We start from the raw sequence: 26,414 nt of genomic DNA on the forward strand, positions 1-26,414 counted from the left end.
CTCGGAGTAACTGGTAATAACATACTTGAAAAGTGCTCTGTGAAATACTGAAAGGCAATGTGGCCTCTCTTTTCCAGTTCAAGCTATGAGTAAGTTTTGACCTAGCCATTATATTAATGACAACCAGCTTGTATTATAGCTTTAAAAAGAATGGGTAGTCCCTGAGCAGTCCACTCAAGTAAGTAGCACACGTAACAAGCAATCACAAGATATGTTCCAGTTAAGAGAGTATCTGTAAAAACTTTTACTTTTTGTCTAACTTTTAATACAAGCATCTGAAGTCTTAAACAGTGAGTTAATCCTCTTAGGAACAAAATATGGCATGAATTCCAGAAGCAAGGAAAAAAAAATATTTTTGCATTTAGGCTTTTCAGTCACTATGCAATGATTATCAATTCGCCAAGGATAGTAACAGATATCGAAGAAAAGGAGGTATGAGAAACATCTTTTATTTCTTCTAAATAGGTGAAAATAAGTAAGATTTCTTATATTTCTCACTCATAAGATTTTTAAACTCTTAAAAATGCAATTTCCTCTTTTCAATGCACATGCCATCTTTAAAAAAAAATCTTAGCAATATACATTTGCACTCAAAGAAAAACATGCAGCGCCATTGTCTTCTGACAAAATCTGCATTAAAACCCCACGGGACTTTCTGCAAATATGTTCCCCCTTTATTTAGGAACTCCAAACCACAAATATTCAGTGCAATATTTATTGTTTCTTATTTCCGTAGGAAACACAGGACCAATGATGTCTTCTGACTATAACTGTTTCCTGATGGTTGAGCAACAGTCTCCTTCTGCTTTATTTTAAAGTACTCCCTTTAACTGGCTGATGTAGGTACAACTAGAATTCAGTAAAACTTGAAAATCCAGGTGGAGGATAGAGGAGAAATACTTAAGGTCTACCCTGTGCCATAAACTTAGGGAAAAAATTTACACAGAACAAAACAAAACCAAAACAAACAAAAACAAAACCCCCCTTAGATTTTATCAATGCACCCTTTAAAAAAGTGTTTTTTTTTTTTTAATTTCTGAAAGCAGCTTAATGTGAATCAAAAGCAGTTCCTGAGTAACTGCAGTAAACAGTCTTTATAAATACATATATATGAACACATATATATGTGCATACATATACATATATATTTGCAACTTAGCTCATTTTGGTTCTGCCTTAATTTACCTCCCTAGAGTCTAGCTGAATCACAGTCCCTTCCTTCCTTTCAGTTCCCAATGTGCAAATACAATGGAATCTGCTCTGGGAGTTGGCATGGTGCAGATATTTCCTGTTATTCCTTGTGTTCATCTGCATGTCTGTTAGGCCAGGTTTCCAGAGACACTGCAGGTCACAGTTTTCTCAATCTCACAAAACCTGCGAATGCCATGGACACCTCACGTCTTCTTCATCAAGCGCCGTGACTGCCACGAGTGCAGCTTGTTGTAGGCTGTTTGAAGCATCTCTTCTATGTGACTTACCAACTGAAAGACACAGCAAGACACTTAACCACAAGGCAAGGGCAGGGGAAGTTAATGCTCCCAACCCAAATCTGGCACACACTTGCGAGTATTTTCCTAGTGTATCAGTACTTCCATAATCAATGAGGTAATGTGCAAGGAGTTAAGAGAGATTTTTGTTGTTTTTGTGGTTTGGGGTTGAACTCAAGGCCTCACACATGCTAGGCAAGCACTCCACCGAGTCACATCCCCAGCTCATATGACACATTCTGCATGGAAAAGTAGGGAGATGGTGTGGTACAGTGCAGAGGCCAGAATTGACCTGTTTTGTCATGTCTGCCCTGTCATTAACCAAAGAAAGGATATTGTGAAAGTTTTAACTCTCCTAAGTTGGTGATTTCTAGTTTTAGACACTGGTCTGTTGACCAAAGTCAGGGTGGTGGTACAACATTATCTTTACAGAACATTTGAAAAATGCCTTACTCTCTTCATGAGATTCTGACTTAACAGACTGGGAAGAAATCTCCCTTTCTTTTTTTTCTTTTGCAGTGCTTGGGATCAAAATGAGGGCCTCATGCACACTAAACAGGTATTCCTATCAGTGAGTTACAGTCACAGCCCATAGGAATTTTTGATTTTAGAAGCTCCTGCAGTTAATTCTTCTGCACAATTTTGTGATGCATTTAAAAAAATGTTTTTAAGGGTCTTTTCTAGTTTCAACATTTCAGGACTGCAATAGAACAGTAGGTTACAGAAATGGTTTCAATGCTTCAAGTAATGTATAATGTCACATCTTAGATTAGGACTGTAGATCTTTGAGTGGAGAATCTTGCTCTTATCATATGTGTAACTAGATGTTAACTAGATCACACTTGACTTGAGGTAGAATGAACTGGAATTTTTATTAGAAGTGGATAGTGTTTATGTGGTTGGAAGTAAAATCTATAAGTCAATTCTGGGAGGACAGGGATGGGGACAGGGAGGTTCTAAAATTTTTTTTAGGGTGTCAATGATTTAGCTCTAAGAGCTATAAAAACCAAAAAACAAAAAGCCAAGGCTGGGGATATAGCTCAGTGATAGAATGCTTCATGCGTAGGCCCTGGTTTCAATCCCCAGCATACTCCCCACTAGTCCCCCTTATTTGACACACCTTTTATCATTACTGGGGGGGTGGCAAGGTTACGGTATTTGGCTGTCTGGAAACTATAAAAATCACTTATTGTACTTGATAGGGAGCAGTACCAATTAGATGAACACCATATCCTCCTGTAAGGCTACAGGACCCTTTCCAGTACAGTTCCAGACAATTAAAATCAACTGAGAAGGCAAAAGACTTCAAACTTATTTGCCATGCTTGACCTACTGCTGGGAGACATTCCACGCTTCTTTTATGATTACAAATAGTTTTATATTTTGAGAAAATGCACTTAGAATGTTTAAGGAATGAACATTTGGAAAAGGCTTAACTAATGATTTTTCAGTTTTTTATTTTTATTTTTTTGTTTGTGGTACTGGGGACTGAACTGAGTTGTGCTCTACCACTGACCTATCTCCCCATCACTTTTTATTTTTTAAGATGGGGTCTCCTTAAGTTGCTGAGGCTGGCCTTGAACCTGCAACCTTCCTACCTCAGCCTACTGAGTTGCTGGGATTTCAGGGCATGTGCCACCATGCCCACCTCAGCTCAGCTTTCAACTGTAGAACTCCCTTTCTGATTATTCTAGTTATTTAAATACTTGGTGTTATGTTTGTATATACTATTCTTAGGTTGTCTCTGGAAGGAATTGTTAACACACATACTTTGTCTTGTGTGGTTGATTTACAAACAATGCTAAGGGTTGGGGTATAGCCCTTCACATGCATAAGGCCCTGCATTCAATCTATAGCACTGCAAAAACAAACAAAAGACAATGCTAAAAATTCTGGACACAAGTGACACTTTTCATTCACTCATTTTCCCTGCTGTAAACAATCAGGGAAACAAGCTAAGAACTGTTCAGTTTATTGTCAGATGGTAGTAATTTTGCCTTTCCTTATATTGCGAGGTTTGTGCATGCTACTTATGTCCTTAAAAATTAGTAATAGATTTTTAGGAACAAATACATGTGTATATATGTTTATACAAATGTATAAAAGTAAAACAGGGAGAGATGATTATTAAAAATGCATAGTGAATCATGACCTCTGGAAGGTAGGAGGCAGTGGTATGTAACTGGACAGGGCACTCACAATATCTGAGTGATGATAATATCCCACTACTTTTCCTGATTGGTGAGTTCGTGCACTTTTTTATACAGTCTTCTGAATGCATGACATTTTACAACTGAAAAAAAGTACACTGAGCAACAGAAAAGAATGAAGTATCTGCTTATTTACATGAAAGAAAGTTCAGCAGTGTACTACAAAGAAAAAGAAAATTAGAACAAAATCAGATTGGTGCCTTACATTTGTGCTTAAATACTGTCTTCGAATTTTTTCTTGGAATGGGCAGAGCTTTGTAACTTGGAATCGTTCCAAATTACTTTTCATTTTCACTACCTAAAAAAGATGGGAAACAATGAATTACAAAGAAATCTTAAAAGAAAATAAAAATATAACTATTATACTCTACCACTCAGGTTATCTTTTGACATTTTGGTTAATAATTCATATCCTTCGAGATATTTTGCTTATGTGTACAAATGAATACATGTATAAAAAACAGTACATGCTCTTATAAAATTTGACTTGGCTTAATGTGAACATCTTTGAGCCAGTAAATACATATCTAAGTCAATATTTTAAATAAATATATAATGTTTCAATGTATGAACATTTCAGATGTTTCCGCCTCCTGCGGTTGATTGGGGTCGCCGCTGATCCATGGGGCAGAGTTGGGGTTTCCTTTTTGGGGGCCTTACATTTGGGGGCTCGTCCGGGATAAGACGGGCCCCCTCATCCGCGGAGTCGACCTTGGAGGTAAGAAGGGGTACCCCGAAGTTGTCTGTCTTTGTCTTGTGTTTTGTTAGTTGGTCTGGTTCTGTGAGCACGCTTTCGGTTTCGGTGGCAACCGTTCGGTGACTCGTGAGAGTGGCCAAACAGTGGTCGGCAGACGTGCCCGGAGGGCCACAGGTTGCAGCCCTGGGGGACGCCCTAAGGGTGGAGGAGAGCCAGGGACGCCTGGTAATCTCCGTCAGTAAGGGCGCTGATTGGGTGGTGGATCAGAGATTGGCGCCCGTCTGTATCTGGTTCTGTTGTGAGTTTGTAGAGGACAAGGTGGAGGAAGGGTTGGAACAACTGCGGGGTTCTCGGCCCGGGCTACTCTCGGGTGGACCCCAAAGGTTCCTTCTCTGGGCTCCCCCTCCCGACAGCCCTGAAGGGTAACTTAGCAAAGTAGCTTCAGTCTCAAAAGTAATGAAAAATAAGGTCTCATAATTTTCTTTAACATCCAACCTGTCCTGATGAGATGGCTAAAATGCCTTAGACACAAAGTTTCTGTTAAAACCTGTTAGATCCTTCCAGATCTCAGTCAAGGCTTACATTGAAATATAAATAAAAGAAGCCTAAAGGCTCAGTAGGAGACCGGTCTCAAACCCAGGGAAAGAAAAGGTAAAAAGAGTCTTTAAAACTCCAGCAAAGTAAATGCTATATTTTTAATTATTTTTTTTGAACTCATGATTTTTTTGATCAGTTCTATTTTTATTCAACTACAGTTTTTGAACATCTGTTACATTGCAATGCAGATTCACCTATAAAGTTACAAGGCCTTGATTTTGTGTTATTTGTATGTTGTGCTGTCTGATGTCATGTTTTATCTGTATCAAAACTGAGCACTCCTAAAATTAAAATTTAAAAATGGATCCAGATACTTTTAATTCACGTGATTTAAAAAGGTTCAAATTGGGTAAACTAATAAAAGCAAAATGTCTTTGAAAATAACTCACAAGTCTCTAGGTGGTCAAGCTAATAAAATATTGATGTTAATAAAGTGTCTAATATCAATTGTTTCTAGGACTTTTCTTCAATAGGGAAGAGACAGCAAATACTGTACAGGACACTTGTCTGATAGCTTGGTTTTTACAGAATAAGTGAATTAGAGTTAACATGTATGGGATTACTCTAATGTGTTTGTAGAGACATCTGATTAATTTACAAAGTTAAAATGCTAATTGTTAAATAACATCGAGTACTTTTAACTCCTTAAATTCCATGGGGTATCATACTTAAACATTATTGGTGTTTTCATAGGTTGGTAAATAAAAGGGTTTAAACTTGCTTTGTGTTATCACTAAACTAAAAACAAGTTTACTAAGAGTTATGTCCTAACAAGTGCAATTCTGTATACAAAGGGTCCCAAAATTTTCAACTGTGTTTCAATTAGAGTACTATAAACAACAGAATATGTAATCTTATTAAAATAGAGTAATTTATCTAAATTCAGAAATTTCATAAGAGTTGTTTCAGAATGTAAACAAAAAGGTGTCGACAGAAAGGAAAAAAGAAAATAAAAGGTTCTGGGTATGGAAATATATTTAGTAAAAGGAAAAAGGAAATGTTTCTGGGTAAGAAAGTGCTTGTGTGATGAAATACATGAGGGTCTAAGTAAGTGCTAAGAAAGTCTGTGTAAGTAAAGTTTCAACAAGTTTGTGTGTAACTAAGTTGGTTATATGTATGTGAGACAGCTAAAACTATTTCAGGTTTTTCCTAAGGTGAAATACTAATGTTCTGATATAAACCAAAGTTTAATCTATATGGTGAAATGACATGGTAAAATGACAACGATTTGAAACACTAATTTACTCTTAACTTTGTGTCTATTAAGTTTTTTCTTTAGAACAATTAGTCTTAAAAATTGGGGTGTATACAATTATGGTTAAACAACTGTTATAGAGTATTGTACTATGTTACAGAGTCTACATTTTTCTTTAAAAACTAAATTTGGTAAGATAAAAGTGTCAAGGTAATTGTGAAATGGTCACTAGTTGTATATTAAATGTGTTCATATTTTTCAGGACCACAAGTTTTTAAAGCAGGGAATTTATCAAGCTCTGCTATTCTCCAGATTAAACTTGTCTGTAATGGTAATCTTAAACTTATAAAGAGTAAATTTTATTGGGGATTTATTTCTATCATTTAATGTTCTATTATAGGACCTGCTATCAATAAGGTATGTGTAAAATTTGTTACTTTTTACACCGGGATAAAGAATTTCAAACGTAAATGTATTTCTAAACATTAGAGTCTGATTTGTTTAAAGGTTAATATTGTGAAACATGAAAGAAACATGAAAACATTTTGCCACTTAATCACAAAAGGAAAGTTGCCTTTCTTTGATTCATGTTTTAGATACTATGTTAAATTGTGTTAATTATAAAGTTTATATAGACTCAGGAAACAGTATATGTAAACTACTTAATGATATTTAAGGAAGAAGCAAAGATCAACATCAGAATTAGAACACTTAAGATCTGTAAAGAGGTCTGCCTTACCTGAGATAAGGCTCTGCCTCCCACCTTACTGCATGTTAGAGTGACTCCAAAATAAGTCAGACTTCAGCTTATTTAAAGTTATAGTCAAAAGATTGGTTCTTGTTGTAAAAGTACTGTGATCTCAAATAGGGGATAGAATGTAGTTCTCAATCAAAATTCAAGATAGCTATTATATAAGCTGAATATATTTTTACTCTTGTTAATTTCATTTTGTAAAACTGTTACCTGTTAATGTTTTACAGAAGTAGCTGCTCCAAGAACACACAACCTAGGTAACTTGTGATAATAAGCCATCACCTATAGAATAGATAGTGGTAACTTCCAGTACTAATGCAGACTCCAGTTAGATAAAAGGGTAAATAACTGTAAAGTTATAGACATTGAAGTTAAAGCCCAGTACTCTTACTTTATGACTGGTGAGACTGGCTTGCTGGATAATTAAGATCAAACTTAGAGATTGGAGTTAAATACAGAGGTCAAGAAAAGTCCATATTTGGGTCTTGCCCTCACGTCAGCCTGAACCCAGGGAACAAGAGAACTTCTCTAAGGAGCGTTGCAACTCTGGGTCACACAAACTCCTGATCAAGGAGATTGTTGAGACTAGAGGATGAAAAATCACCCAGTGCATCTGCTGCAGAGGAGGGTCATGGAAAAAGGGAAACATCCCTTGATGTTTCTAAAGGAAGTCACCTTATCAAGAGACCCTGCCTAATCAAAGTCACTGGTGGAGCTAAGGAGCCGCTCTTAAGTTCTGTACGAGTGACCCCTGTGGGAACACAGCTGACTCTTTAACAAGACAGGAACCAGGTCAATTTGACCAGCTTGATCTTAGATACCCAGCAAAACAGTTAAAACCAAAATATATGCCCATTCTTGGGCATTTAAAGGAAATGATAGTTAAATGTAACTTAAGATGTACACTTGTGCTAGCCCACTAGAATAGACTGGAAGCTACAAATGAGAGAAAGATTCTTCAGCAAATGTGCCTGATAACTATCAAGAGAAACTGCCAGAGTCAGAAGTTTTTAGTTTAAGGCCTGCAGACCTTCCTAAGCTACACAGGTAGACTTAATCTATGTTTGCTAGTATAATTATCTATTCCTAAGTAACAGAAGTATAGAGATCTCTAGTAAACACAGGTTATACCAATAAAGGGATATTTTACAAAATCAGATGACATTAAGTAGCTTAACTATATTTTCTGGGGACATCTATGACATTAAGAGTTAATGTTGTGTTTACATTCCTGATAACCTGGACAATGTTAAAGTCCCCAAATAAAGGCCTTGTCCTCTCCAGCCTTTGCTAGGCCTCGTTATGGGAACAATTTCTCAGTTCTTCCACCTCCTGGTGAGAGATTAACTTCTGTCATTTTCATGATACTCAGTGGCATGTTTCAGATGCTGCAACATTTACTTTGTACTAATCTCATTTCAGTACTCATGTCTTTTTGTTCTTCTATCATAGAAGCACCCACCCCCAGATGACTTTAAAACTTGCTCTTCCCCAACCAGGCTTCTTCCTGGGACCCTTCGATTGACCCGATTTTTTAAAAAAAGGAACTCCAAACTGCTTGCCCCTCGCTGCCCCCATTCAGCTTCGAAGCAGCTACAACGACCGACGCCCGTTTTCATTTCCTTAACAAGCAGTTAGGGGTTCCTACAGCTAAAGGGGGGAATGAAGCCAGAATTAAGGACAGGTAGTTAGTGTAGAAATAGGGAATCGGGTCAATTGAGGAAATGAAGCCATAAAGTCATCTGCCTCTGCAAGTAGGAGACTGCCCCTGGAAGAATGGAATGTCAAGGATCTCCGGAGGCCATTGATTACCAAATTTACCTGCCTTTATCAAGGACTGTTTATCAAGGACTGCAAACAAGGGGCTGCTAATTGGTGCCCCCTGGGCCCTTGCCTGCCTGAAAAGTCGATGGCATCGCCGCCTGGATTCGCCTGGATTCACGCTTTGCATGTCAAACCTGCAACACCACCAGACCCAATGTGGAAAGTGGAAAAATTGGACAACCCCCTTAAGCTCCACATTCACCGTGTTCCTGCTCCTGTTGACGCACCTCCCGCCGATAAGTAGTCCCAACCCTCATGCCCCCCAATGACTAACATGGCAAGTCCTCTCCCAGACTGGAGATATAATATGGAGCACCACCAGGGAGAAACCCCTTTGGGCTTGGTGGCCGTCCCTAACCCCAGACATCTGCGCCTTAGTAGCTGGGTTAGATAATTGGGATATCCCTACCCTGACTTCTGAGGAGGCCCATAGACGTTGGCCAACATCACCCAGGCCTTTCGGGGGAACAGAATACCGCCTAGTTGAAGGGTACAACCCAGGATGTAACTACCCACGCTCCCGTGACAATCTAAAACAGACCCCTTTCTATGTCTGCCCCCGGGATGGGAGGTCATGGAATATGGCAAGGACATGCGGAGCAATAATAATGGTCTTTATTATTGCTCTGCATGGGGGTATGAAACTACTGGCAACACTTATTGGCGCCCCACCTCCTCCTGGGATTTGATAACTGTACAGCAAAATCTTACGGCAGCCAAATGTAACAACCAAGGGTGATGTAACCCTCTGAACATCTCCTTCACGGAGTCACCTTCATCAGGGAGAGAGTAAGTGCTGTACAGGTACTAATGCTCAGGCAACAATACCAGTCCCTCCGCCAAGGAAATAGCTTCGGAGAAGAGTATATATAGACAGAAGTTCCATGATTAGAACTTACCAGAAAAGAAAATGGGGAAATGAAAGAATGGACATTTTTTTAAGCTGTCTGTTTTATCTCAACTCCCTAAGGTCTCCCTCCCAGTAATGGGAACAAAGCCCTTAAAGCTGTTCCAGGAAACAGCCCCAAACAGAGAGTAAGAGAGTAAATTGAGCCTGATAGCCAGAGAGTGCTCAAACAGTAGGATTACCAGAAACTACTGACCAGAATCTACACCCTGTTGTAAAACATTTTGTATGTTATCAGCAAACCCAGACCCCCTTTGAAATTTCCTGGCAGCTTTGTTCCCCATTTTTCCTTTATTTTCCCCCCTTTTCCCCCTTTCATGTGCGACCCCTCCCGATGTGTGGTTTTTGCCTTTATAAACCTACAAGATTTTCTGCTAGGGACTCGACTCCTGGACTCCAGGTGAGTCAAGAGTTGGGTCCCAGTGCACTGGAATAAACACCTCTTGCGGTTTGCATCAAATGACGCCTCCTGCGGTTGATTGGGGTTGCCGTCGATCCATGGGACAGAGTTGGGGTTTCCTTTTTGGGGGCCTTACAGGACATTTCCACTTTTTCTACACAGTGATAAAGAAACATTTCTGTGGCTATATATTTACATACATTATTATTTCCACAGGGCAAATTTTCTAACTGTTGAATTTCTAAGTCAAAGAACTCTGGAAATGGAAAAAAGGTCTATTCTCCTAGCAAGTAGGCCAACACTGATCATTTTATTCCTTTGCAAATTAATGGGTGAAAAAATCTTTCACTGTTGCTTTGAGTACTAGCAAGTCTGGAAATTTCCTAGGCTTACTGGCCACTTGCATTTTTAGTGAGTTGTATCTGCTGTGTCTTCTGCCTTATTTTATTTATTTATTTTCTTTTAAAGATACTGGAGATTGAATGGGCACTTTACCACTGAGTTATCACCTCCAGCCTTCTTACTTTTTACTATGAGACAGTAAATTGCCCAGGCTAGCCTCAATTTGCAATTCTCCTGCCTCAGTCTTCTGAGTACCTAGGGTTATAGGTGTGACTGCACCTGGATTGCCTATTGTTCTCCTTTCTTATTTTCCCCCAGTACTAGGGATCCAACCCAGGGTCCAAGCATGCTAAGCAAATGTGCTACCACTAAGCTTGCCTCCAGCCCTTGAATGCTGTTCTTACTGAGGTATTTATCTTTCTCTTTTGTTTTCTGTCCAGCCCCCACCCCCTTTCTAGGTGCTGGGGATTGAACCAGGGTCTCCAGCATGCTAACTGCTCTACCACTGAACTATATTCCCAACTCCCTATTCTTAACAACTGTTTAAAGAGCAAACTTCATAAGGATAGCTATTATTATAATTAATGCTATAAATATTTTCTCGCTTGTTAACTGTCCTTTACTTCGAGTTTGTGTGAAATAGCTAAAGCTGGGTTGGAGATGTAGCTCAGTGGCAGAGCACTTGTCTAGCATCTGTGAAGCACTGGATTCAATTCCCAGTATGGAAGGCAAAAACTAACAAAATCAAAACCAAAAACAAACCAAAACAATAAAAACAAGGCAAGTGCTATGTTTGTTGTTAGTTCTCATTTTGGATTTTGCTGTCAATGAAAAATGTATCAAATAAGTAATTTTACATATCTGATTTGTTCTGGGTCTCTGTTCTTCCATTATTTATTATGGCTTGGAGTTAATGCTTAGATTTGATATTATATGATCGTAAGTTATAGAACTGATCTAGATCTGAGTTTCTTAATCTATGAAACAGGTAAAATCAATACCATGAAGACATGGTGGGGAATAAATCAAGGAATATATGCAAAATAATTTTACCACTGTCTGGCAATTGGTAAACAATAAAATTTTCCAATTTCAAAATAACATCTCATGAACTCACTACCACAATTAACTGGCTAGGTTTAAAATTGGTTCCAACCTTTTCTTCTAGGAATGGTGTATTAACAGGAAAGCAGGACCAGAAATGCCGCAGAAGTTCTCCAACAGCCACATACAAATGTTTCAATTCCGACTGAATATCATTTGGCACCATCTCTGCAAGAGAAGGAAGAGGTTCATGGGATATAAAAGTTATTTTCACACATGTACAGTTTCTGACAAAATGACCACTCAAGGCACTAGGGGTGTAGCTCAGTGGCAGAGCACATGCTTAGCATGCATGAGGTACTAGGTTCACTTCCCAGCACCACACACACCACTCAGCAAAGCCCAGAGGTACCCTGATGAAAAAATTCAACTTTAGCACTCCCCTGGGCTTGTTCTTTAGCACTTATTTAACCAAAGGGATAGCAGAAAGTGACCCAGCACTTACGGTTTATGGCTTGCTGCGTTCCTCCCTGCATAAGTGCTCCTCCAGGTGACAGTGCTGTGATGGTACTACTAGCGGCACTACTTGAGAGAACCTGAAAGAAAGGAGACATAGAAACTGGTTTTCTTGCTTTTTGCTGTATCTTAACATTTCCATTTTATGCCAGAAGGTCAAGTAAAGTGTTTATTTCTGTATAAATATAGCAGCTAGAGTGAACTATTTCCCCTAAGGCCAGAAATGGTCTCTGTAGAGAGAAACCCTGTCTTTCAGGAATAGAGTCATTTCCCTTATTAGTGGTTTTATTTTCTTTGGTTTTATTTACTTGCAGTCAACTATGGCCTGAAAATGTTAAATGGGAAACTCCAGAAATAAACAATGTTTTAAGTTTTATCTTGTGCCCAGTTCTGAGCAGTATAATAAAATCTTGCTCTGTCCTGCCTAAAACATGAATCTTCTGTTTGTACAGTGCATCTTTGCTGTATATACTATCTGCCTGTTATCAATTAGAAGCCATCTAGGTTACCAGATCTACTTATGTGGAACTGCAGGGCTTGCGTAACCCTTATTTTACTGAATAGTTGCTCCACATGCAAAAGTAGTAATGTTTGTAATTTGGACATGCCAAAAAAGAAGTCAGGAAGTGCTTTCTTTAGATGAAAAGGTGAAAGTTCTGGATTTAAGGAAAGAAAAAATACGTTGTGCTTACTAAAATCTATGATAAGAATAAATCTATGAATTATGAAGGAAAAAGAAATTCATACTAATTTTTCTGCTTTACCTCAAACTGTAAAAGTTATGGCCACAGTGTTTGGTAAGTGCTTAGTTAAGGCAGAAATGGCATTAAAAGTATTGTGCACAACTTTGGGCATCCACTGGGGGCCTTGAACGGTATCCCCTGTGGATAAGTAGGGACTACTGTAACTGGCAAGTTCATAGGAACTCAAAACTCACAAGCTTTTGCCTAGCTAAGCCCTTTTGTGAACACTAACCAATTCGACTCTTACCACTGAAGGTAAAATTGAGTTTAAGGAAAGTAAACACAAGAAGTAAAACATGTCAATGGAGTCTGGGAATGCAGTTTGACGGCAGAGCTCACAATTGGCATGAATGGGCTCTCTGTCAACAGCACAAAACAAAAAATCCTCATACCCCCACCTAGTCCCAAATATGTTAACATGTATTCTTGATAAATGCTTGGGGTGGGGGTGGATAGAACAGAAAAATTATCATTTGTTTTTCATTTTGTTTTTTTATATTGCTGGGGATTGAACTTAGGACTTCATGCATGCTTGGCAAATGCTCTAGCCCTGAGCTATATCCCTAAGCCCTTTTTATTTTCAAGGAAATGAATAAACAGAGCCAACAGGGAGAAAATATATCCCTGCCCCCAGTGTCAATATTAACATTTAGGGACATAATTAATCTATTTATTCAATGAGTGCCAGTGACTGTGACTCTAGGAAGAACAAATCATCTGTGGGACAACTCAAATCAGGGCTACTGTGTCTAAGATTTTTGCAATGCAGTTTTTACATGTAGAAATTCATGTGTATGAATTGGATTAAAAAACACAAGATGTATTAATTACAAAAAAAGAAAAAAAATTGGTGAAGAAATCAGGCATATCCTACCTTAAACAAATGATCAAAGTTAATATTACAAGTTAGAACATGTGAATTCTGATATGACCTACTGAGGAGGATACAACATCATTTCTGTAGTATCAGTGCCAAATGGGAAACATTACAGAAATTAAGTTGAGGATATTCTATAAAACACTAGCCTGTACTACTTAAATGTCAAGGTCATGAAAGACAAGGAAGATCGAAAAATTGTTCCAACTCAAAGGAGATTAAAGAGACAAGAGCCAAATATCATTCACAAATCAGGTTTGGTTGCTAGATCAAGAAAAGTTTTTATTATAAATGACATTAGTAGTATAAATGGTATGATTTTATTAAGAACTATTAGTTTAGATAATACTACTTTAACAATGTTTGTCTATTTACTTAGTAGAGCTGGGGACTCAGGACCTTGTGCATGCTAGGCAAGTGTTCTATCACTGAGTTGTATCCCCAGCCAACAACATTAACTTATTAATTCTATAGCTGTACTATGCTATTTAAAATAATTTCTTATTCTTAGCTTTTTGGAAATATACATTGAAACACAGGAGTAAAGGGAGATCACACCATTAATTTACTTTCAAAAATAGGGGGGGAATCTAAAAACATTTTTTGCAACTTTCTATAAATCAGATTACTTCAAAATAAAGTTAAAAAAAAATCCCAATGTGGGATAAAAGTATAAGAAAAAGCATGGGAAGTATGAAGATGATGATGTGATCAAAAGACTCTAGATACCACAGCATGTCAGGGAGTAATACAGAACTCAGGTTGTGTGTAGAAGGAAGTGGTGGAGACTGACTGAAGAAGGAACTGGAGAAGTGGGTTAGGGTCAGATTATACAAGGTCTTCAAAAAAATTATTAAAAAATTATCAACACATTAATTGTACAAATTAATGAAACTCACTGCGATATTTTATTCATCCACCCTTTTACCCTCACTCTTTTGCCATCCCCTTCCACGTGCCTAGTAATTACTCTTCTAACTTTTTTTTTGGTACTAGGGATTGAACTCAGGGGCACTCAACCAATGAGCCCCACATCCCCTGCTCTTTTTTATGTTTTATTTAGAGACAGGGTCTCCCTGAGTTGCTTAGTGCCTTGGTAAGCTGCTGAAGCTTGCTTTGAACTCATGATCCTTCTGTTATCAACTTCCTGAGCTGCTGGGATTACACGCATGTGCCACTGCACCCAGATACTCTTCTAATTTTTAACAAAAATAATTTTCAGTAATGTCGAGGAAAACTGATCAAGTTTGCCTAAACCAAGTTGATAAAGAGTCAAGAAATACTGAAAGAAGAACTGACAGGACTTGCTGATTAATCGAAGTGTGAAGGGTGAGAAAAATGGAAGAGAATTTGAGGTCATGCAGACTATCCAGAGAGCAAAGGCCCAAAGTAGGTTGGCAATTTGGGCAATTTTCCCAATAAAAATGGAGTATGTGGAAATAAGAAACTAGCAATCACAAAATTCACTGCTTTTATTATCTTCAGATACCTCCTGAATATGCCAAATACCTATTCTCCAACTCTCTCTCTCTCTCTTTTTTTAAAGTTTATTTTTCAGGAATAGATCTCTAAACCCAATTAAAATATTAGTTGTATAGTTAAGTTGGCTGTGCTCATAAACTGAGGAAGGATCCATGGGAACTAAACAGTATTAGTCACCTACCTGAGTTAACTTGGGTGTATAAGCTTCCATTTCTTGCCTAATACTTTGAAAAGAATTAATAATGTCCTGACTCGTGGCATACTGTAGTGATTGAATTGGAGTTGGACCATGATAATACCTAAAGATTAGCAAAGAAGAAACCAATCACACAGAGTAAAAGTACTCAATTTCTGACTTTCAAACATTTTAATGGTCAATGCAACATTCCCTCTTCAAGGCAAAAACGATGTTACAGTTAAAGGAATTTCAATAAAACAATTTAATTTCCATAAGGGTAACAAAAGAAACAGCATGAAGAGTCAAAATTTATTTTCTTGATTTTGATCATTTAGGATGCTTTTATAAGCTGTATGAAGTGAGAAAAAAGTTTTGGGGAGGATACTGAGGATTGAGACCAGAGTCTTGAGTATGCTAGGGCAAGTGCTCTACTACTGAGCTATATCCTCAGCAATTTTTATTTTCAGACAGGGTCTCAAAAGTTGCCAAGGCTGGTCTCAAACTTTGGCTCCTCCTGCCTGAGCCTCCCAAATAGCTGGGATTATAGGTATATTCCTCTCTATAAGGCAACAGAATAAATCTATAGAATAAAAAGATACTGTACTTTAATGGTAATAAAGTGACTAAAAAAATGAATGCCATACTTGCACAATATATTTTGCAGTGAACTGTGCTACATAACTACTTCAAGTTATTAACCAGTGATAAAACTTACCTATCTGACTTCTTGAGGTTTAGTGCAATCGTTTTTATGGAATTATTTTTTCCCAAGTCTTCATATTCAATGGATTCTTGTAACTTCGCCTATAATTATTAACAGTCTTTTTTATTTTGTGAGTAACTTTCTCTTATACCAATAATGAACTTGACCGAAAAAATAAAACTGCACAGAGGGTAAAAAATTGAAATCTTCCCACTATGAACTTTACTTTCTAGTGTTTACTATCTTATAAATGGTAGAACCAATTGTCTGAGAAAGCAATTACAAAAAGTACCTATTTTCCTACACTCTGATGACACTATTTACTGAACTTTAAATTTTTGCCAATCTGGTATATGAAGATTTTGTTTTTTACTATATTTTTCCCCAAATGAATTATCTATTTATGCTTTTATTTTTTTGTTAGGTACTTAAAATAGGATTTCTATTTTAGTGTTGGAAAAAAATTAGTCTTTGTTGTTGTTTTGTGATGCTGGTGATCAAATCCTGGGCATTGCACAAGTTAGGCAAGTACTCCACCACTGAGCTACGTCCCCACTTCTCAAGAAAACCACTTAAGAGTATTTATTTTGGAGTCTTTTTAAAGTCCATAAACTCCTTTTGTTATAAAAAAGATGTACCATACAGTCTTTCTATGAACTCTTTTGATGCAATATAGATGTTCCTTGATTTTAAATGGATATGTCCTGATAAACCTACTGCAAGCTGAAAATATCATTAAGTTGAAAATGCATTCAATACCCTGATAAACCCATTTTAAAACAAGTTGAAGACTATCTGTAGTTCATTATTATTCTTAAAAAAATTTTTTTTTTAAGTTCTGGAGATTGAATTGAGTACCTCATGCATGCTGTGCAAGCACTCTACTACAGACCCATTAATCCTTTTAAAGTCAATAATGGTTGTATCCATCAATCTCCATTATACTGGATATATTACAAATATCAGGATATTGTTACTGTCTCTATTATAATACTACAATGAATATATCCAAATCTTATACCCATTGTTTCCTTAAAATAAATGTCCAGAAATGGAACTGAGAGCATAGTTTTAAAATTTCTTTATATTGCCTGCTTTTTTTTTTTTTTTTTTTTTTTTTTTGGTACCAGAGATTGAACCCAAGGACACTTAACCACTAAGTCACATCCCCAGCCCTTTTTAAAATTTTTATTTTCAAAAAATAAAAAGTTGCTTCAGGCCTTGCTAAGTTTCTAAGGCTGGTTTTAAACATGCAATCTTCCTGCATCAGTCTCCTAAGTTTCTGTGATTATGCGTGTGTGTTACTGTGCCCAGCACCCAATTGCTAAGAAAGCTTTATAACAATTTATTTTTATAATTGGGGTTTAAAAAACAGAGGGATAGAGTAGCTTAATCAAGTTGCAGAAATAAGTAGCCAACTCTATCCACAGTCCCCATATTCTCAAATGACTTCTGGAATATTTAATAAGAAGATACTTTCAGTTCCAAAATGCTAGGTTTAAAAGGAAGGTCAATTCATCTTTTAGTCCTATGTGTGAACTTTTTAAAATTTCTATTGCCTTTGCTGAATACTCTTTCCACGAAAATAACACATACGCATAAAATTGCGTATATGTATTTATGTGAAGGAAATAAAACCCCAATAAAACAGTAATAGATATGACTCAAGGAAAAGTTGGCTGAAGAGTCAAAGCTGAGGAGCTTTAAAATGTCCTACACTTGACGTCAAATGCTTAATATCTCAATCAGAGAAAGTCATTTGTAATAAGCAACATGAAGTGCTCCTCCCAGATATCTTATATCTGGAGAAACCCAAGGCCTAAGTGGCCCTAGTTTTTTGCCCATACCCTTTTGACTGCTGGCTGAAAGCTGTCTGCATCTCCGTAATTTCGATCCATGCTGCTGGGCTCACTATTTTGTTCATTTTGTGCTTCTCTTAAAACAAAGGGGAAAAAATTAATGTTAAAAACTATAAGTAGAATACTACCACAACTGGGTATCCTGAAAAACTCAGTAAGTGCACCTTTGCAGGTATACTTAACTGTTTCCTGAGACCTGCTGCCAGAACCATGGCACTGTGATGGTTAAACCTCTTGATGATGGCAGCATTACTATTCTCCTTGATGGATTTGGAATTGGAAGTAGACGGCACAGAGGAAATGCCATAGCCCTATGAAAAACAATTTAGTATATTAAAAATCAAAGTAAAGTTCTGATCTTATCTAATAGGAAAGACAAGCTTAGTTGAAAAATGTGCTGGATTACAGAACAATGAATTCTCATGAATTTTAAATAGTTACACGTAAACATTTATAAGTGACATTACATACATAAAAATTATCATTAACTCCTTTTAGCTTTTTGCAAACCCCCCTTTTAATCTTCAACTCTGCACTGTTTTTTCTGAAGGTGTTGTGGATTGAACCCAGGCCCTGAAGCCTGTTAGGAGAGTGCTCTACCACTGAGCTACCCCAGAAGCCCTCTCTGCATTTCTTTTAAAAAGCAATTCTTGCTGGGCATGGTGTCATATGCCTGTAATCCTAGTAACTCTGGAAGCACAGGCAGGAAGATTGTAAGTTTGAGGCCAGTCTCAGCAACTTAATGAGATCCTAAGCAACTCAGTGAGGCCCTGTTTCAAAATAAAACATTAAAAGGGCAGGGGATGTGGCTCAGTGGTAAAGTACCCCTGGGGTTAAATCCATCCAAAAACAAACAAACAAACAAACAAAAAAACAAACAATTTTTGATCTAGTTACCAAAATAGCAAAAGTAGTAACAGAATAAAATGGGGGAAAAACATGGGACTATGGAGTCAGACAGAAATTTTAATTCTGGTTTTATTACTTTTTCCAGCCATTATCCTATGCAGGGTAATCAACTTTTTCAAGCTCTATAAAATGTGATATTGGAGAATTAAATAATATTTTCAAATAAAGACTAAATTCATGTCAAATGCTAGGCTTGAAGATAATTAGACTTCTGTTTTAAGGTCACTTGTTCAGTTAGACTTCCCCTAACCATCCTAAAGTAGCTCTCCACAAACCAGTCATTCCATCATGTCACCCTGTTTTCTCCCTTTCTCCCTTCCCTTCTTTCTTAACACTGGGGAATGAAACCAGGGGTGCTTTCTGTTTTAAGGTCACTTGTTCAGTTAGACTTCCCCTAACCATCCTAAAGTAGCTCTCCACAAACCAGTCATTCCATCATGTCACCCTGTTTTCTCCCTTTCTCCCTTCCCTTCTTTCTTAACACTGGGGAATGAAACCAGGGGTGCTTTCCCACTAAGCTATATCCATAGGTTTTTTCATTTTATATTTTGAGACAGGGTCCCACCAAATCGCTTAGGGTCTAAAACTCGTGATCCTCCTGCCTTAGTCTCAAGTCACTGGGATTACAGGCATGTGCCACTGTGCCCTGTTTCCTTCATAACACTTGTAACATTAAAAAAAAAAAAACAAACAAACTTATTTTCCGTGATATGTGTCAGTCACTTTTGTCTTGGTAGAGTACGTGTTCCATGAGAATGACTCTATTCTTGTTTACCGGCCTATCCCCAACACATGGCATATATTAAGAATTTAGTAATTACTTGATAAACTGGTGAGACCATGAACCACAGAAGCTTGAATACTAGGTTAGCAGGAAGTTGGGCTATAAGCCAGTACCTGTAGGTAAGAGTTACTTATGAGAGAGTACTGGTTAATCCTACGGAAGAGAAGAGGTCTGAAAAAGCTTCAAGGAGCACCACAGGATAAACAGATGCTTATTAGACGACATGGTTAACATTTTGCTGAAAGGAAACTGCCTAATGAAAGTATAAAAAGAAAAGTAGTAAATATTGTGTCATGAGTTTATATGCAATTTGGTATACCTAGAATAAAGGGCAAGTCAGGGACTGGTGAGACATACTCTGAGACATAAGACTAAAGAAGTGAAAGAAATGCATGCCTACGAGGCCCTAAATTCAACCAATCCCCAACAATTTTGGGAAAAAAAGAAAAAAGTTCCAGAGAGATAACAGAAGACTTCCTATGCCATTTATGCATCGATTCAATAATTACTATGTTCTTCATATATGCCATTTGATGGGGATACATCAAGAACAAGAAATTCAGTCTTATGGAATATACTCTACTGAGGAAAGGACTAATAGTTATCAAGCAAAACCAGATGTTTTTCAGAAGTAACAAATAATAGAAAATAGAGAAGGTACCATAGAATGAGTTGGGGAGAATTACTTTAGATGGGATGGTTTCTCTGAAGAAGTGATACTAAACAGGTATCTAAAAATGGATTAAAAAAATTAGGGGAAGAGTAGTTAGAAGACCAGCAAGTGCAAAGAGCTCAGAGGTAAACTTGGTGTGGAACTGAAAGGGTCATTGTATCTGGGGCTTGAGGGAGTGAAAGAGGCCAAAACTGAGATAAAAGCAGGTAAGGGCCGAATGAAGCAGAGTCTAATGGGAGAGCTATTTTTTCGGGGGTGGGGAGTTAACTGGGAATTGAACCCAGAGGAACTCTACCACTGAGTTTCATCCCTAGCCCTTTTTATTTCTTATTCTGGGTCTCACTAAGTTTACTGAGACTTGAGATCCTACTTCTTCAGCTTCTCAAGTTGCTGGGATTACAGGTGTGCCTCACCATGCTCAACTAGTAGTTAGAATTTTTATTCTAACTTCAATGAGAAGTCACTGAAGAGCTTCACACAGGGGAGCACTATGATCTGATTTATAACTCTTCCTGCTAGAGGAAGATGGACTATACGGGCAAACAGGAAGATCAATTAGAAAACTAATACAAACAATCAAACCGAAGATAGGGGCAACTTACAAGTCAAAGGGTGCAGAGATAGAGATGTAGGCAGATCAGAGATGTAGAAACCCGCTGATGAACTGAATAGCTGGATGTGAACGAAGGGGAGGAATCAAGGAGACTCCAGGGTTTTGTTTTGGGCTTGAGTAAATGTTAATAAGTTTTTACTGAGATACAGATGAGTCAGAAGAAATAGTTTATCAGGCTGGGAATCAAAAATTCTATTTTGGACATGATAAGCTGAGATGGATATAAAACATGTAAATGGAGGTTATCAAGCAGGTAACTTTATATAAGATTTTTGTGCTTTCAAGTTAGATCAGGGATATTTGGCATTTGTCATTATGTAATTAGTATTTAAAACGGTGAAACAAAATTTGTTCATAAAGAGGCTTGATAATATCTTGTGACAGTTAAAACAATTGTAAGTTAATGAAAAAAAAAAGGCACTAAAGGAAAATGGAATTAACCACTGTTTCTGTTAGAGATGGGTTAGAGGCTGGGGATACAACTCAGTGGCAGAGTGCTTGCCTGGCATTAGTTCCTGAGTTCAATGCCCAGTACTGTTAAAAAAAAAAAAAAAATTGTTTATACAAATGTTGAAATAGCCATACTATGCAGGCATTTAAAAATGTAGGTAGTAGGGCTGAGGCTGTAGTTCAGTGGCAGAGTACTTGCCTAGCATATGTGAGGCATGGGGCTTGATCCTTATTTATTTAAAAATAAACAAATAAAATAAAGGCATTCTGTCCATCTACAAATATTAAAAAAAAATTTTTAAATGTAGGTAATAACAATAACAACACATTACTTATTGAGCACTTACCATGTATCAGGTTCTATTAACTTTTACTGGGGTGCTAAATGCTAGAGATTGAACCCAGGGTCTCACATGTATTAAGCATGTTCTCTACCACTGAGCCATACCATTAGCTCCCTCTTTAACTCTTAAAATGACCCTATAAGGCCAGTACAATTAGTTTCATTTTATTAAAAAAAGTAAAAAAACCAAAAACCAGAAACAATTGAATTTAGAAATTTTAAAAAAGGTCAGCATTAAGTTAGACAGTTTGGTTTTAAAGTCTATGTATTTCATAATTATGATATTTACATTGATAATTAGCAAGGTGAAAAAAAAAGTGCATGTACAATATGCAATTATTTTTATTAGGGGAAAAACATTCATTTTTTAAATCATACTAATTTGCATCTTTAAACTCACTAAGCATTTTCTCAGGATGATTAAGACAGGGCTATGTTTACAATGTGTTGAAATTCACCAAGGAAATAACTTATTTCAGAGAACTACCAAGAAAATGACTGAATATCATCAAGGAAATGACTCATGTGAGCACCAAAGATTATTTTCTGTTAGTGTGAAATTAGATTGTAGCACAAAATTTTAATACTGTTTTTTTCTCAACTGGTGAGTACATGTACTAAACTAAAGTGAAACATTAGAATGGAGGAAAAAAAGGGCAGGGCTTGTCTATGTTTATTCGGTCAGCAAAAAATAAGGCAAGGACAAGAAAATGAAAAACAGTGATGGGAATAATTGAGGAAGACAAGTTCAGGGAACAGAGATGGAGACAGGGTGGAATTAAGACTAGATCAGAAAGAAATATTTTCTTTCTCTGTGAATGGATAAATTTGTACACTTGGAGTCAGGATACCAATGTGGGTAGCTTACTCTCAATGGTCTAACTGTTGGAACAGATTAGGGCAGGTGTGGGGTAAAGGACATCAGAATACTGGAGGCTGGACAGATAGTAGGCAATCATCAACAAATGTTTGTGATGTTATTTTCCTTGTCTACTAATATTTACCCACATTTCTTTGGATTAAATGTTACCTAGGGGCTGGGGATATAGCTCAGTGATAGTGTGCTTGTCTATAGAGGGCCTCAGGCTCTTTCTGGGTTCAATCCTCAGCATCACAAAGATAAGTAAACACAGGAAGAAGAAGAAAAAAGTTAGCTACTAAGGTATAATGCTGAACTTATCATGTTAAGCCGTCATGATTACCTGGATAATTGCTCATGGAAAAGTTAAAAAATTTTTTCTAAAAAGTTTTAGCAACTCATACAAGGTTTTCAGTTCATCGAGGTAACTTTAATGGCAAACAACACTACTGAAAGACCACCCCCACTTTTTAAAAGGTGCTGAGAATCAAAAATCCAGGGTCTCAGGCATGCTGAAAAATACTTTCAATAAATCATTTCTGATAACCGTATTTTACTTCTTTTATAATCTCTTAAGTGGAACATCCACACTTAGACAATTTAAAAACTATAAAAATATTAAGTTAGGAAAAGAAAAGACTGCTAACTCCTTTTATTGTTTCTTACCTCATCTAATGGTTTATCTTCCAAAGCTGTCAAATCAAGTAGTGGGTTTTTCACTCCTAATGAAACCATTGTTTTTAAACCTAGAAAACAAATGAAATACAAAGTTCATCAAAGCTTATCGTTTTTAGATATCAAAAAAAAAAAAAAAAATTCAGGGTGGGGGGTGAGGCTCAGTAGTAGAGTGTTTGCCTAGTGTGTGTGAGGCCCTGGGTTCGATCCTCAGCACCACATAAAGATAAATAAACAAAATAAAGGTATTGTGTCCATCTACAACTACAAAAAAAAATTCATTTTTTTAAAAAAAATTCATTCATAGCTCTAATAACTAGAGAGTGAAAAGCTGAATACTAGACTGTATCAAGGATGAACAGTTACCTTTTTCATCTATTTTGGCACATTCTGCAAAGAGATCCTTTGATCCTGTATTCAGCCGGTCCCTATGGAAATAATGAGACTGGAAAAAACGTGTCCAGAATTCCTTTTCTGTCATATTATGGGGAACATTTTCTGCATATTTCATTTTTACTGTGGGGGGTAAAACACAAAAAATAGTTACTAAATTTTCATTTCTTAAAACCTCTCAGATTAGATAATAGAAATACAGACTAAAGACAAAAACTAATATAAAGATCTCACTGCTATATATCATAATCTGATTATAAATATGAGATGATTTGAAAGTTTAGGTGAGGCACTATAAATCTTTTTCTAAAATTTTTAAATTTGATATGATTAGTTGTACATGACAGCAGAATGCATTTATACATTTTGATAAATCATACACAAATGGAGTACAGTTTCTCATTTTTCTGATTGTGCATATTGTAGGATCACATTGGTCATGCAGTCATATATGTACATATCTGTTTCGCTCTACTATCCTTCTTACCCCCATGACCTCCCCTCCACCCCCTCTACCTAATATAAAGTAAATATTCTTCCCTAACCCACCCCCACATTGTGAATAGCATCCACATGTCACAGAAAACATTTGGTCTTTGGTTTTTTGGTTTTGGCTTATTTCACTTAGCATGATATTCTCCAACTTCATCCATTTACCAACAAATGCCATAACTTCATTCTTCTTTAAAGCTGAGTAATATTCCATCACACTCACACACACAAACACACACACACACACACACTTTTCCTTATTCATCTGTTGAAGGGCACCTAGCTTGGTTCCATAGTTTAGCTATTGTGAGTCAAGTTGCCATAAACATTGATGTGGCTGCATCACTGCACTATGCTGATTTTAAGTCCTTTGGGTATAGGTCAAGGAGTGGGATAGTTGGGTCAAATGGTGATTCCTTTCCAAGTTTTTTGAGGAATCTCCATACTGCTTTCCATAATGGTTGCGCCAGTTTGCAGTCCCACCAGCAATGTATGAGTGTACCTTTTCCCCCACATCTTCACCAGCATTTATTGTTGCTTGTATTCTTGAAAACTGCCATTTTGGTTGGAGTGAGAAGAAATCTTAGAGTAGTTTTGATTTGCATTTCTCTAATTACTAGAAATGTTGAACATTTTTTCACATATGTGTTGATCAATTGTATATCTTCTGTGAAGTGTCTGTTCAGTTTTTTAACACATTTATTGATTGGGTTATTTGTTTTTTTTTTTTGGTGTTAAGTTTTTAGAGTTTTTTTATATAGCCGAGAGATTGATGCTTTATCTGAGGTGCATATGGTAAAGATTTTCTCCCAATCTGTAGGTCCTCTCTTCACATTATTGTTTCTTTTGCTGACAAGCTTTTTAGTTTGAAGAGGCACTATAAATTTTAACAAATTATTAAAAAAAACTGCATTATGCACCAAGGAAATAAAGTTCTTAAGCTTTAACAGAATAACCAAGAACCTTGGAGTCAGACCTAAGTCTGCTTGTTTGTTCAATTATAAATGTGTGCTCTCAATCTAAGGTATTCTGTTAGGTGATAGGAAAATAAAGATTTCATTACCCACAGGACTATCAGCTCAGTTTTCTAAAAGTTTATAGTCTGGAGAGTATAGAGTTCGAGAGCATTTTCTTCAGCCAGAATCTGAGTTCAAAATTCTAAGCCTGCCCCTTACTGTGTGACCTTGTGCATATTATTTATACTCTCTATGCCTTGTTTTTCTCATCTGTAAAATGAAGATCATAATAGTACCCACTTCACATGGTATTTGTCATCAAATGAATATAAAAGAGGTCTTAGTGTCTGGCAAATAGACTATGTAAATGTGTTATCAGAAACATAAGGAAATAATTACATAATATGGTTAGAACTCTTTGAGGGCAGACAAGTACTAGGAGAGGAGAGGAGAACAGATTTGCCTAAACAAATCAGGATTTTATGCAGGTGGCAAGGAGGCAATCAATGCTTGAGCTGAGTCCTGAGGGAGAAGAGTTTCTTAAAGACTAAAGGGGCAGGGGTAGGGAAGTGAGAACAGTATATGGCTTAAAGAAGCACTAACTAGGAGAATGACTAAAGCTGTGGCTTTCGTTCTTGGGTGCATATCATAAATCATTAGGATGCTTTCTGCATAAGAAATGATTTGTGAATTAGAAAGATCACTCTGGATATACTATGAGGGATGATCTGAAGTAGTGATGTGGAGGAATTCATTTATAGATGCCTCTGTAGCAAGTCATTTCACTTAGGTGTGTTCAGGGCTAAAGTTTAAGAACCACTGATGAAAAGAATGGCAATTATCATTACCAATGAATTAATAAGTGCACATTAATTACTAAACCCTTAGAATCTACTGCATGTTGAGTAATGGGTAAAATATTTTATGTATTTTATTGCACTTGGTCAGGAATACAGGAGGCTTTCTGTTTTTTCATTGATATAGAATTCATCCAACCAAATATTTTAACCATCTGAAAAACTAATTCTTCTTACCTGCTGGATAGGTCCTAAATATGGACTCAATGATATCAGAAGTTAAATTATATCTTAAACCATTACAGCCATCTGTCTGGGGCCGGACATCAGCCTAAAACAAAGACCACATACACACACACACAGGAATTTCAATATATATTAGAACAAAAGGGAATATGTCTAAGTACTGAACAGACACTCCACAAAGGAGGGATACAGGCTTTCTAAATGACCTATAGACAAAGTAAGTCCTTTACTTTTACTTTTAGCATGGAGGCAGGGCTCAAAAAATCAGACCTGTTTCTCAAACTCCTAGTGACTTGTAAAATCTGCATCCCTGAAAGCCTGTTATGGTCAAACAGTCTTGTTTAAGAGTGACAAAAGGCAGAGAGCTAGTGGAGCTTTAACATAAAACTTGTACAGATGCCCAAATCAC

General features: G+C 37.0%; 1 protein-coding gene across 1 annotated transcript in view; it reads right to left on the bottom strand.

Annotated features, from left to right (window-relative positions):
* Positions 1–220: 220 nt before the first annotated feature.
* The window catches only part of GTF2H1 (general transcription factor IIH subunit 1), a 40,041-nt gene continuing 13,847 nt past the window's right edge, over positions 221–26,414 (bottom strand). Inside the window, exons 5-15 of the mRNA XM_079101854.1 lie at positions 25,997–26,090; positions 23,488–23,637; positions 23,113–23,192; positions 17,999–18,126; positions 17,804–17,891; positions 15,969–16,057; positions 15,257–15,374; positions 11,963–12,053; positions 11,570–11,685; positions 3,903–3,995; positions 221–1,481 (exon numbers count right to left, since the gene is read on the bottom strand). Coding sequence (XP_078957980.1) covers positions 1,395–1,481; positions 3,903–3,995; positions 11,570–11,685; positions 11,963–12,053; positions 15,257–15,374; positions 15,969–16,057; positions 17,804–17,891; positions 17,999–18,126; positions 23,113–23,192; positions 23,488–23,637; positions 25,997–26,090 — 1,134 coding nt within the window. The 3' untranslated portion in view covers positions 221–1,394. The remainder of the gene's footprint in view (positions 1,482–3,902; positions 3,996–11,569; positions 11,686–11,962; positions 12,054–15,256; positions 15,375–15,968; positions 16,058–17,803; positions 17,892–17,998; positions 18,127–23,112; positions 23,193–23,487; positions 23,638–25,996; positions 26,091–26,414) is intronic.

The sequence above is a fragment of the Sciurus vulgaris genome (genome assembly GCF_902686455.1).
Source record: "Sciurus vulgaris genome assembly, chromosome: 11".
Taxonomy (NCBI): domain Eukaryota; kingdom Metazoa; phylum Chordata; class Mammalia; order Rodentia; family Sciuridae; genus Sciurus; species Sciurus vulgaris.